General features: G+C 51.6%; 2 protein-coding genes across 2 annotated transcripts in view; both read right to left on the bottom strand.

The window, feature by feature from the left end:
* Arpc1b (actin related protein 2/3 complex, subunit 1B, 41kDa) overlaps positions 1-232 on the bottom strand; it is an 11,767-nt gene extending 11,535 nt beyond the window's left edge. The window contains exon 1 of the mRNA XM_013023511.1: positions 143-232. The gene's annotated coding sequence lies outside the window, so the exon portion shown is untranslated. The remainder of the gene's footprint in view (positions 1-142) is intronic.
* Positions 233-4,672: 4,440 nt separating this feature from the next.
* Arpc1a (actin related protein 2/3 complex, subunit 1A, 41kDa) overlaps positions 4,673-12,959 on the bottom strand; it is a 20,090-nt gene continuing 11,803 nt past the window's right edge. Inside the window, exons 6-10 of the mRNA XM_013023538.1 lie at positions 12,098-12,310; positions 9,454-9,529; positions 9,115-9,308; positions 6,179-6,269; positions 4,673-5,065 (exon numbers count right to left, since the gene is read on the bottom strand). Of these exons, the coding sequence (XP_012878992.1) occupies positions 5,027-5,065; positions 6,179-6,269; positions 9,115-9,308; positions 9,454-9,529; positions 12,098-12,310 (613 nt within the window). The 3' untranslated portion in view covers positions 4,673-5,026. The remainder of the gene's footprint in view (positions 5,066-6,178; positions 6,270-9,114; positions 9,309-9,453; positions 9,530-12,097; positions 12,311-12,959) is intronic.

Genomic DNA, 12,959 nt, shown 5'->3' with positions numbered 1-12,959 from the left:
CCCCGCTTCTGCCCTCCGCAGCCCACGCCGCACTTCGCTCTCTTCCGCGTCCCCTCGCCGTCGGGCAGCGTCTCCCACCCAGAGCCCCCCACGTAAGGCGACCCCCGACCTCCCCCCCACCCCGGGCCCAGCGCCCCCTCACCTCGGGGCGCTCCGGCCGCGGACTCTGGACAGTCGACGCGCCGACCCGGCTCTGGCCCCGCAGCGCTTCCTCGTGGGCGGAGGGCGGGGCCTCGCGGGGCGGGGCCATGGGGAGACGGGGCGGGGCCACGAGGAGAGGGGCGGGGCTGCATGCCACGCCCACCCCGCGGGTATGGGGATCCGCCCTGGACGTCAGACCCCCTCCCCTTCCGCGGTCGCCCCTTCCTGCTTTCTGGGTGGGGAAACTGAGGTTGCAAGAGAGGTGCGCAGCCTGAGCGCCCGGGGCGGGTGGCCATAGGACCCAACCATTTCGTGACCCCTATCGCCCTGTCCCAAGCCGCGTCCCGTCCCACGGGGGTTCCCCGCCCTTCCCGCCCTCGGTGTACCGCGGGCGTCGGCCCTGGCGAGGGGGGGGGAGCCCCTGACGGCGAGCACAGGGCCTCCTCTGGGGACTTCCTGTCCCTGTACATTCTCTCTCTCCCCTCCACCTTCCCCCCCTCCCCATTTCTAGTCCCTCTCGGAGTGCTTCTCCTGGGCTGCCTCGCGGGCACACGCTTTACACCCTTGCCATTCAGGTCCCCCTCAGATGGAGGCCCTGGGTCCAGGAAATCTCAGAGCTCTAGCGGGTATTTTTATTTTTGTGCATCCGTCCTTCATTTTGAACCCAGGTCCTGCACACTGTCCCTTAGCATCTATGCTCAAGGCTACTTTTCTACCACCGGGGCCACAGCTCCACTTCCAGGTGCTTAGATGGAGAATAATCTTACGGACATTCCTGCCTGGGCTGCCTTTGAACTGCCATTATCTGCTTTTAGCCTCCTGAGTAGCTAAGATTTCAGGCGTGGGCCATCGGTGCCTGGCCCACCTAGTCTTCTTTTGCCAACTTGGATTTGTCCTGCATGAGAAGGCTGAGGACCTATGAGGTCACTTTGCCCCTGTCACTGCCCTTCCACCAAGGCAATGCCTGCTAAACTCCCAATAGCCATCGTCACCAACTTGAGACACTACTCGGAGTCCCTGTGCTCTGCCCGGGAGAATTGTGCATCAGAAATTTCAGCTCAGATTTATTTAGTTCTGAGAACACCGGGAGGGGATCCAATCCAGTCCCCCTTCCCCGCAGCCTGCTGTTCCTGCATATTTGTTTACATAGCCTTGGCAAAGCCACGTAATAGCTTTTAGCTTAGAGAAGTTTCCAGCGTTTTGTAGCAGCAGCTTCCTTCCCATGGGAGAAGGGAGGCAGGGAGCTTGTGTGTTCTAAGTGTATCAGCTCCAGCTATCTTCTGTCCCAGGCTGTGACCTAAGCTGACCCAAAGCTTTGGATCTTGACCAAAGCTGAGCCATGTCCATAACTCTGGGGTTGGCGATCCAGGCCAAGAAACCCCTTTCTGAACATGAAAGTGCCCCCAGCCCAGGGAAAACAATGCCCCCAACACAGTGCAAAGAACCCTAGAGAAAAAAACTTCCTGTGTCCACTCAGCCTCCAAAAGATTCAAATAGGTGAGCCAAGACACCTGCTGAATCTTCCTTTCTTTCCTTCTTTCTTTTCTTTTTTGATTTTTGAGACAGGGATGGTTCACTATTGTAGTTCAGGCTGCCCTCCAACTTTTGATCTTCCTGCCTCAGCCTCCTAAGTGCTGGGATTACAAGTCTGCTTTGCCACACCCAGCCAATGTGATATAATATTATATATATATATATATATATGAATATATAATTTGCCTGGGGGGGCAGGGGGGAGTATTAGGGCTTGAACTCAAGAGTCTTGTACTTGCTTAGGTAGGTACTCCACTTAAGCCATGTCTCCAAGTCCTTTTTACTTTCGTTATTTGTTTCCATAGGGTCTCTTCCTTTTGCCTGTGCTGGCCTCAGACCATTATCTTCCTTCCTCCATCCCTCTGCTTTCATATAGCTGGGATTATAATGGACTACCATGCCTGGACTGGCTTCAAGTTGGTTTGTGCTGCTCTTCTGCTATCCATTACCAGAAGCATCCCAAGCACTAGGTAGGCCTGAGGACGTTTCTCTGAGGCTGGCTGAGGTGAAGAAAGACTCAGCGTTGACACAGGAAGCAGCAGCTAGGTTTGCATAACCCACTGTGCCCCTTGAGGGGGATATCCTCAGCATGATCACATGTGGCCCACAGCAGAATGCAATTCCAGTTGGGCCACTTTCAGCAGTGGTAGTACCCTCAGGGCCCCCCGCCCCCTCCCATGACGGCAGAGGGCCTTACAAACCTGCACTAAGGCCCTGTGAAGCAATGGGAGGTGTTATTTGAAATGACCCGGTCTAGTCTTAGTGAGGCAGGGAGGGGCAGGAGAGCTGAGGATGGAGGAGTCTCATCTGGAGTGTGGAGGGGGCTTGGGCAGCTTCCTGGCATCTGAGTGTCCAGGGATGAAGATGCTCAGCTTTTTTTTTTTAATCCAGTCTGAGGTTTCCAAGAAATGCTGTTAACTTCTTCAGAAACAGGCAGGCAGACTGAGGTTCTTGCTCGTTCCCCACTCCTCCCTCCTCCTCCTCCCAGCTGATTGCAGGCAGGAGCCCCTTTCCCAAGTACTCCTGAATAATCTCCATGTTTTGCTGGGCATGTGTACCCCCAAATAGGGATGATGAGCCCCTCTTGCTGAGACCAAGGGCCCCATCACCACCTGGGTCACCGCAAGCAGGAAGCAGAAGGGAAAGTTTTGTGCCCGCCCAACGCCCGAAGGCCCCCCCCCCCAAGGAGACAAAGTCCTGGGGCAGAGGTGTGTCTCCACCCATAACACAGGCTGAGCATTACATACTTGGGTAACCGGAACCCCTCACCCACTTACGGCCTTCTCAGAAGCCTGATTCCCAGCACTCACTCACTCACTCATGGACTTCTCAGTCAAACAGATGGCTGAGAAACTCAGATCTACAGAGAAACCCCTCAAAGTAGTCAAGGAGGGCCCATCACTTCCAGTCACTTGGGAGTGAGGGCGTGGGAAAGAGGACCTGGGCTGTTAGCCTGGCATCTCTACTCCCTTCCACTGGGGTCTGGAGACACTGGACCTTCATTGTCTCTGGACTTGACTGTCAGTCATCTATAAAATGTGGCAATCACAGTTCAACTCTACCAGGTGTGTTGGTACATGTCTATCATTCCAGCCCTCAGGAGGCTGAGATCTGGAGGATCATGATGATTCAAAGCTAGCCTAGGCAGAAGCGTTCAAGAGACTCTTACCTGCAAATAATAAGCAAAATGAGAGAAAAGGTTGGAGGCATGGCTTTAAGTGGTAGAATATCAGGCAAGCAAGCAAAGCTGAATGAGCACTGGGCCCTGAGTTCAAGCCTAGTACTGGAAAACAAACAAAACCCAGGTTATCCCTGTAGGGTTGCTGTGGGTAGTTGCAGCTTACCTTGGTAGGCTGACACAATGCATTGTTTTTCTAGTAGCTATGGTATGGAGGGTGTAGCTTACTCACCCTTCCTTAAGGACTTGGTCTCAACCCTGACTTACCATTGGTGGCTTTTTTTTGTTGGTTGTAGGGCTTGAACTCTGGCCTGGGCGCTGTCCCTGAGCTCTTCAGCTCAAGGCTAGCACTCTACCACTTGAGCCACCGTGCCACTTCCATTGGTGGTTTTTAAACCTTTGAAACATCACAAGCTCTATTAAGATGGATGCCCATGGGTCACTTAATGATGGGGGTACACTCTACCACTAAGCCACATTCCCAGCCCTCTGTATGTATTTTCTATTTCCTAGAACTGTCAGCCTGGCACAGTCAAACTTTAAGATGGAAAGACCAGTTTAAAAAAAAAGAAGAGGATGAAGCTGGGCACCAGTGGCCCATGCCTGTAATCCTAGCTACTCAGGAGGCTGACATCTGAGGATCCCAGTTCAAAGCCAGGCTGGGCAGGAAAGTCCCCGAGACTCATCTCCAATAAACCACCAGAAAATCGGAAGTGGCACTGTGGCTCAAGTGGTAGAGTGCTAGCCTTGAGTTGAAGAGCCGAGAGACAGCAAGCACCCAAGCCCAGAGTTTAAGACTTTCGACTGACCAAAAAAAAAAAAAAGGGAGGATGGCTGGGAATGTGGCTTAGTGGTAGAGTGCTTGCCTAGCATATATGAAGCCCTGGGTTGCATTCCTCAGTAGCACATACACAGAAAAAGCTGGAAGTGGTGCTGTGGCTCAAGTGGTAGAGTGCTAGCCTGGAGCAAAAGCAGCTCAGGGATAGTAAGGGAGGGAGAGGAAATAGGCAGGGCCCTCCTCACCAGAGCAATGGCATGTAAGGGAGGACCCTCAGCTTGGGCACAATAATCTAAGACAAGATGATGTTTCTTCCCTCTTGCCGTCCTGCTGTGGGCCCTGGGCTGGCGTCCTCCAGGGCTGGCTCGGGGCGCAGTGTTGAGGGAGCGCTGGGATCAATGGGTCCCACAATCAATAGTCCCACAGGACAGTGCAACCTCGAAACTGGACTCTTAAGATCCCACCCACAAAATGAACTAATGAGGAACTGACCCACATTTGTTCTGATGAGAACGGCAGCGTATAAGAAAACAAAACCAAAAGCACATTCAGGATGTTTATTTCATTTTCTAGCAGACAACGAACATACTTCCTCCTCTTTTCTTTAAGTTAGTGTGACGTTTCCATAATAAACTAAAAGAAGCTTTGGTCAAGAATGGAATGAAATAGCAAACACGAAACAAGATGAAAAACTCACTGCTGCCATTAAAAACCACCACATCCACCATGGCTGCGCTCTCACACACACACACACACACAGACACACGCACACACAGACACGCACACGGGGCTGCGTGCTCCGTGCTCCTGGGCGGCCGTCCTCACCCTCATGCGCGCGGTGGGCGGCGGGCCGGGTCACCGCGGGTCCTCTCGCGGCTGGCAGAGGCGCCCTCACTTCACATTATCCGGAGGCCCTGGATGGAGGCCTCCAAGGTCTTGAGAAAGGTGGAAGACACTCGCTGACCATTTGCAGGACTGTGCACTGGCTTCCCACCGTGCTCCAGTCCCACTCCCTCCCCAAGACCAGGCCCCGCCCCCAGGGCTGGGGACCCCTTGTCTGTACTGCAGAGCCCGCACCCTCAGCCACAGCGGGCTGAGCTGTGCTATGCCATACATGGTGGAGTTGCCATTCACTGTCCCACCCCTGCTGTCCCTCCTAGGTGTCCACTGCACGATCTCCAAGTGGACAGCGTGGTTTCCCTGCAGGTGCGTCACTGTGTCCTCAACCCCTCTCCAGGCTGGGGGCGCACACACTTTACCCATGCCCTCAGCTCTCTCTCTTTCTCTCTTTCTTTCTGGTCCTCTCCAGCTCCATCTTGGGTTCCAAGATTCCCAGAGGGCCATAGCACGGTGATGATAAGACATGGCTGGGGTGTGGGGCAGGACCATGCCTCCTGTCCTCTCTTAACTCACCACCCCTGCCCTACCCCATGTGTGACAAAGCTGCCTCGCTCTGTCAAGGACCCCTTCACCTCCAGATGCCTATCACTAGCATGGTGCCTGGCACCTGGCAGACTTTTAGTGTTAATTATATTAATCACCGTAGAGTACAGCTGGGCACCAAAATGCAGACTGGTGGCCAGGGCAGGGCCTGCTTTGCCAGCAGCACTCAGGATCTTGTCAGTGTCAGAAAGTATTTCTCACCCCACGGAGAGTGGGGGGATTCCCTCTGGTAAAGATGGTCAGAGGTTTTTTTGTTGTTGGTCATGGGACTTGAACTCTGGGCCTGGACGCTGTTCCTGAGCTCTTTTCACTCAGGGCAAGTTACCACCTTGAGCCACAGTGCTACTTCCAGTTTTCTGGTGGTTCATTGGGGACAAGAGTCTCACGGACTTTCCTGCCTGGGCTGGCTTTGAACCATGATCCTCAGATCTCATCCTCCTGAGTGGCTGGGATTATAGGTGTGAGCCACCAGTGCCTGGCCTGCTCAGGTTTTAAAGCAGTCACACTGTAGCAGCCTGGTCTTCTGTGGATACAGAGCTCACCACTTCACAAAATGAGGAATATTTGTCTGGGGAACAGTTGCTACACAAAGGAGATATGTTTACCTTGAAATCCCAAATGGTCATGGCTCCATCGATACCAGTAGTGCAGAATTTGCGACAATCTTGTTTGTCGACCTCATAGATAGACACTTGGCTGGAAAAAAGCAATGATAAGAGATGGTGCAGTGCATGGTGGACACGAGCCCCATGTTCAGTGTACATGCCCTTTAAGGAGATGATCTGTTTTCCTTTCATTAATTTCTCTATTATCATTTATTTTTTTTGAAGATAAACTTGCTACTTTGTAGCCCCGGCTGGCCTCAATGATCTTCCTGCCTCAGCCTTCCAAGCGCTGGTATTACAGGCAGGCGCCAACATGCTTGACTTATGACCAGTCTTTCACCCTCTAAATGGTAACATGTCCAGCAATGTTAGGCCACAGTGATCTGACTCATAAGATACCCCAAAGCATTTCACTGCCAGGTATGTAGGAAAGACAAAAATGAATCCTCAAGGGGAACATAGTGGGGTATGAAGCAGTGTGGCTTGAAGAAGCCCCTCAGGGATGACAGAGCCACCCTGTAGGCAAATAAAGAGCACTTTGTGGGATTGAGACGTGGCTCAGAGGCAGAACACCTGGCTGGCAAGGGCAAAGTTCTGAGTTCAAACCCAAGTATTGCCACAAAAGAAAATGAAAAAAAAAAAGCAAGCCAACAGCAAAGACAGACACAGGAAGAATTTTCTTCCATGATTACATATTAAGTGAAATCCAACTGGCTCCAGACAAAACTCTAAAACCACCCTGTAGGGCAGCCCGAGCCCCCAAAGGCCCCAGACTCAGCACTAGGCCCCACCCCTAGGGCTAAGCAGCTAAGAGACATTGTGTGGGAAGCTCTAAGAAAGCCAGCCCTACAGCTCAGACAGTTCCTTCTTTCTTTCTCCTCTGAGCCGCAGGGTAGGGGCAGTGAACGAGGCACACACGGCCACTGTGTCCGGCCCGAGAGCAGACAATGGCCTTCACATTTTTAAATGACTGGGAAAAAATGGAAAAGACCATTATCTCATGATGTGAAAATCCTATGAAACTCACACTTCAGTGTGGAGCATTCTGCCGGGCCCAGCCAGCACACCGTGCTTTTCTCAACTATTTTCATGCCTCAATGCAGAGCAGAAAACTACCACAGGAGCGTAGCTACCTAACAGAAAAAAGGTGCCAACACTGCACTAGCAAAGATCTCTCTTTTTTTGTTTGTACTTAATTTTTTTTAATTTGTTTGAGACAGGGTCTTCTATGTAGCCCAAGCTGCCCTCAAACTTGCTATCCTCATGTCTCTAAGCCTCCAGAGGCTGGGACTACAGGTTTATGCTACCATACCTGGCTTAAGATTTCTAATTCCTATGAACAAAAGTACACTATCCAGTATGCAAGATTTCTTTTACTTTTCACCAAAAAGTGTCAGAAAGGAGATGAGAACTGCTTCCCTCAACTTAGCACAGAAAAAGTAAGAAATTCACTAGTGAATTAGCTGGTTCCAGAGAGAAATCTCAACAGTGTGTTTTTTTTGTGTGTATTTTTTTTTGGGTCCGGTCGTGGGGTCTGAACTCTGGGCCTGCGTGCTGTCCCTTGAGCTGAAGTGCTCTTCTTTAGCCTCATGCACTCTACCACAGAGCCACCTTCCCAGACCAACAGTATGGTTTTACTTAAGCTCAGTTTGTACTTTTCAACACAGCTGTATATATTTTTTTAACTTTTTTGTTGTTCGTGGGGCATGAACTCTGGGCCTGGACACTGTCCCTGAACTCTTCAGCTCAAGGCAAGCACTCTACCACTTAAACCACAGCACCACTTCTGGTTTTCTGGTAATTAACTGGTGATAAGAGTCTCATGGACTTTTCTGCCAAGGCTGGCTTTGAACCGCAATCCTCAGATCTCAGCCTCCTGAGTAGCTAGGATTACAGGTATGAGCCACCAGCACCCACCTTCTCAGCCTCCTTTAAATCCTGCTGAACATGAAGCACAACTTACATTTAATAATTACATTTCTAAGTCTGGTGCTAGTGGCTCACACCCATAATCCTAGTTATTCTGGAGACTGAGATCTGAGGATCGCTGCTCAAAGCCAGTCCAGGCAGGAAAATCCAAGACTCTTATCTGCAATTAACTACCAGAAAACCAGAAGTGGCACTGTGGCTCAAAGTGACAAGAGTGCTAGCCCTGAGCAAAAGAGCTCAGGGACCATGCCCAGGCCCTGACTGAGTTCAAGCCCCATGATTAACAACAACAACAAAAAGCACCTTTCTAGAAGAAGCCAGAAGTTTCCTTTATTCTTCCTGCCAATACCACCATAATAAAAGTCTCTTGATAGTAAAGGCCTAGTTGTGCCAGGTGCCAGTGGCTCATGCCTGTAATCCTAGCTACTCAGGGGGCTGAGATCTGCCTCTGGAAGAGCTTGTGACTCCAGGCCTGTGACATAGGATGTAGGTCACTCAGGAAGGTCTCCTCCCATGCTCAACCCACTTGGTGAGAATCAGGCCCCATGCCCTCCTGCTGGACATGTGGCACCATTATAATGATAGTAGGACTGGGTGGTGGTGGTGGTTCCCTCTGGCATGAGATGTAAATCAGAGCTCGGAAGTCAGGAAGGGCCTAGAGCCATCACTGCTGTGTTTCCTGCAGGGTGTTGAGGGAAGGACAGGGAAGGCCACACATAGTTCACTTGATCACTTGTGTGTGTGTGTGTGTGTGTGTGTTTGTTCTGGGGCTTGAACTTGGGGCCTAGGCACCGTCCTGGAGCTTTTGTGTTCAAGGCTGGCACTCTGCCACTTGAGCCATAGTTCCATTTCTGGCTTTTTGGTGGCTCACTGGAGATGAGTCTCACGGACTTTCCTGCCTGGGCTGGCTTTGAATAGCGATCCTCAGATCTCAGCTTTCTCAGTAGCTAGCATGACAGGCGTGACCGCTTGTCTTAGGACCCAGGAGCCAGGCAGGCGGTACCTACGTGATGCTGTTCTGGTGCAGTGTCTCCAGGGCAGCGTGGCGGTCCTCCGTGGTGGCCCTCTTGTCCATGTTGCGGAAGCGCTCCATGGCTGACATGTTGCGCTGGATGCTCTGTTTGGGGATGTCCAGCTTGGAGACGAAAGTCAGGCAGCCACGGTCGTCGTAGTTAAACAGCATGGGGCAGCAGTCATGGCCCTGATAGGAGAGGTCAGTGAGTGGGGGCAGAGGAGGCCACCACTGCCCACTCCTCAGCACAATGCCCAGGGGACAGGGTCACAGGACATCACCACGCCCGCTCTGCACGTCACAGCGGGCCCCACGGCGGGCAGGGGATACTCACAGCAGCTACGACACTGTTCTCTGAGACAAAGGACACACTGAGGAGCGGCAGGAACTCGGTCTTCAGAGTGGAGACCCTGAACACAGAACACGTGACCCTGAGCGGAGCCAATCGTGCATCCTGAGACACAGATGACAAAGGCCCCTGCTCCAAGGAGCTCCAGTCTCAGCCGGGCCTGTAATCCTAGCTACTCTGGAGGCTGAGATCTGAGGGCTGTAGTTCAAAGCCAGCCCAGGCAGGAAAGTTCATGAGACTCATCTCCAGTTAATCACCAAAAAGCCAGAAGTGGAAATGTGGCCCAAGTGGTAGAATGCTATCCTTGAGCAAAAAGAGCTCAGGTTCACAGAAAAGCTCAGGGATAGCGCCCAGGCCCTGAGTTCAAGCCCCATGACTGACTATAAACAAACAAATAAAAAGCTAAGGTCCAAGCACCAGGCCCAGCACCCCCCAATAAAAAAAAACCCTGACCTTTCCTGCAGGAGTCTCCAGCATGCAGTGACCCCCTAAGTGATCCTACCCTCAGGAGCTGAGGCCTTCTGGCTGGGGGTGTAGGTAGAGACGGAGTGAGACCTTGGCTGCATCCCAGCACCAGAAGAAATAGGAGTTGAGTTCTCTGTCTGCCTCTGCTGATGCCCTTCCCACTGAGCACAGGCTCCCCACAGACAGTATGGTCCTGTTCCTCTAGTCATCAAGGTTTGGCCCCGGCAGCAGTGGCAGCACCTGTCACCCACTGGAGTGCCCATGGAGTGCTGGCCCTGGTGGACACTCTCCCTCACCCAGGTGCCTCCAGAATGGGCTGTGTGTGCAGCCTCCACCCCCACACCTGGCAATCCCTGAGGTGAGTCAGAAGCACTGGCATTGCCAGCTGCTGGGCCTCAGGAGACCCTGACCCTATGGGGATGGAGCTGAAACACTAGGCAGCGCTGTTGAGGTACACTTGACTTTTATGTCCTGAAGTATTCATGCTGGCTGGAATAAGGAAACACACTTGCACAATTAGAAAGGGTAAAGCCTGAGTCTCCCTGATGGCAGGCAAGAATGTTCTTGGGGAGGGAAGATGGGGGGCTAGGACAAAGGCTTAGTGGTAGAGTGCTTTCCTAGCATATATGAAGCCCAGAGGGTCTCATTCCTCAGTGCCACATAAACAGAAAAAGCCCGAAGTGGTGCTGTGGCTCAAGTGGTAGAGTACTAGCCTTATGCAAAAGAAGCTCAGAGACAGTGCCCAGGGCCTGAGTTCAAGTCCCACTCCCCACCCCCAAAAAAAGAATGTATTCACAGCCCACCCCAGAAATCAATGCCAGCCCCAGCCTGACACTGCACACTGCACTCTCTCTAGGGAGGTAAATCACTGCACAAATGGCCACACAGTCCATTGTGTGCAAAAAGAAAGACAAGTGCCTGTATCTGTACAGGAATTTTCCAGAAGGTACTGTTTACTCTTAGTTTAAGGAGATTTTTCTTGTTTTCAGAATGGGATCTAGCTAAAGAGACGAGGTTGGCCTTGAACTAGGATCTTCCCCTCAACTGGGATTATAGGCATACCACACTCAGTTTAGGGAGCTACATTTATAATAGGGGGAATCCTTATAAAAAATAAAAATCAACCCATAAAATTAACAAAATCCATAGTAAGTCCAGGTAGGAAGGGCTATGCAGTGTCACGTCTCCCAGTCATAGGGTAGTGGGGGTGGGAGGAGAGAGAGACTTACTGTGACCAAGACTACACACAGCCCAGAGAGTCTGAGACCTCTAGCAGTCAGCTACTTTTTTTTTTTCGGTCGGTCGTGGGGCTTGAATTCTGGGCCTGGGCACTGACCCCAAAGCCCTTTCTCTCAAGGGTAGTACTCTATCACTTTGAGCCACAGCTCTATTTCTGGTTTTCTGGTGGCTCATTGAAGAATCTCATAGACTTTCTTACCTGGGCTGGCTTTGAACCATGATCCTCAGATCTCAGCCTCCTGAATAGCGTCAGTGCCTGGCACAAGCTACCTTTAGCTACCAAGAGCAAGATTGCAGCAGGAGACTCATGACAGGAAAAGGATTCCAGTATCTCCCCTCCCGCATCTAATAAGCATCAAACTCTGCACCAGACTGAACAAGGCTGAGTAGGCGGCCCACTCACGCCAGTGGTCACAGACAACTTCTCTGACCCACCTTGAGTGGGTCATTGGGTGATATGGACATCCATGGATGAACAGCGTAAGCTGCCGTTTTGAAGGGGCCTTTATAAGCAGCAGAGCAGGAGGTTGTCCATAAAAAGTCACTGGCTACACTAACTTCAAGGAGTGATTACCCCAGGAAGTGCCACCTCTTCAGAGCTGAGCATGGCAGCACGCCTCTGCCTGTAATCCCAGTACTTGGGAGGCAGAATCATGAATGTTGAGACTGTCGCCAAAAGACATATGTATGTATGTATGTATATGTGTATGTGCATGCACACATGTGCACATGCATGTATGTAGACATGACAAAAACAACTGCAAAAGGTCACAGGATGGTGGGTCTGTAACCTCACTGGCACCTGCAATCTGACTGGCATATTTTTCGTGCCAGTGTGCATCCAGGGAGGGACAGTCATGCTCACCATGGACATGGTCCATCTGCTCCCTACCTTCCAAACAAACAATCAAAAGCAAATACGTACTGCACACTCTTTGAGGCATCAGCAACAGACACAGTGCTGTCGTGGCTGACCCAGGCAAGACGGTTCCCACTGGCGGAGAAGCTGACCCCATGGACCCAGCCACCAGTACCACTGCCACCAAACTCTGACATCAGCTGACCAAAAGGCATCTTGCTGCCCCAGGGTGTACTGGCTGGCTTTTCATCCACTTCTTTAATGTAGGCAGAAAACACTCTGAAGGGAGAGAAAGAAAACACAATCAAAATATATGTATATAGGCTGGGTGTGGTGGCTCACACCTGTAATAAAAGCTACAAGAGGGCTGGGAAGGTGGCTCAGGGATAGAGTGCTTGCCTTGCATGCATGAGGCCCTGGGTTTGAATCCTCAGCACTATTAAGCAGAAAAAGCCGGAAGTGGCGCTGTGGCTCAAGTGGTAGAGCACTAGCCTTGAGCTAAAGAGCTGAGGGACAGTGCCCAGGCCCCAATTTCAGGCCCCACAACCAACAACAACAAAAAAAACCTACAAGAGAGACAGAGATTAGGAGGATAGTGCTTTGACACCGTCCTGGCAAGAAGCTCGCAGGACTTCATCTCAATAAACAAGCTGGGTACAGGGGTTACATACATGTAACCCCAGCTGTGTGGGAGGTGTCTAGGAGCATTGCTGTCTGAGGCCAGCCCTCGGAAAAAAAAAAAAAAACGCTAGGCCCTATCTGAAAAATAAAGATACTAGGGCTTGGAGTGTGGCTCAAGTGGTAAAGCACCAGCCTAGAAAATACAAGAACCTGGGGCTGGGAAGGTGGCTCAGTGGTAGAGCGCTTGCCTTGCATGCTCAAGGCCCTGGGTTCGATTCCTCAGCACCACATAAGCAAACAGAAAAAA

The sequence above is a fragment of the Dipodomys ordii genome, unplaced genomic scaffold (genome assembly GCF_000151885.1).
Source record: "Dipodomys ordii isolate 6190 unplaced genomic scaffold, Dord_2.0 Scaffold68, whole genome shotgun sequence".
NCBI classification, from domain to species: Eukaryota; Metazoa; Chordata; class Mammalia; order Rodentia; family Heteromyidae; genus Dipodomys; species Dipodomys ordii.
Note: the sequence above shows the minus strand (reverse complement) of the source record. Positions and strands in the feature narration are given on the sequence as shown.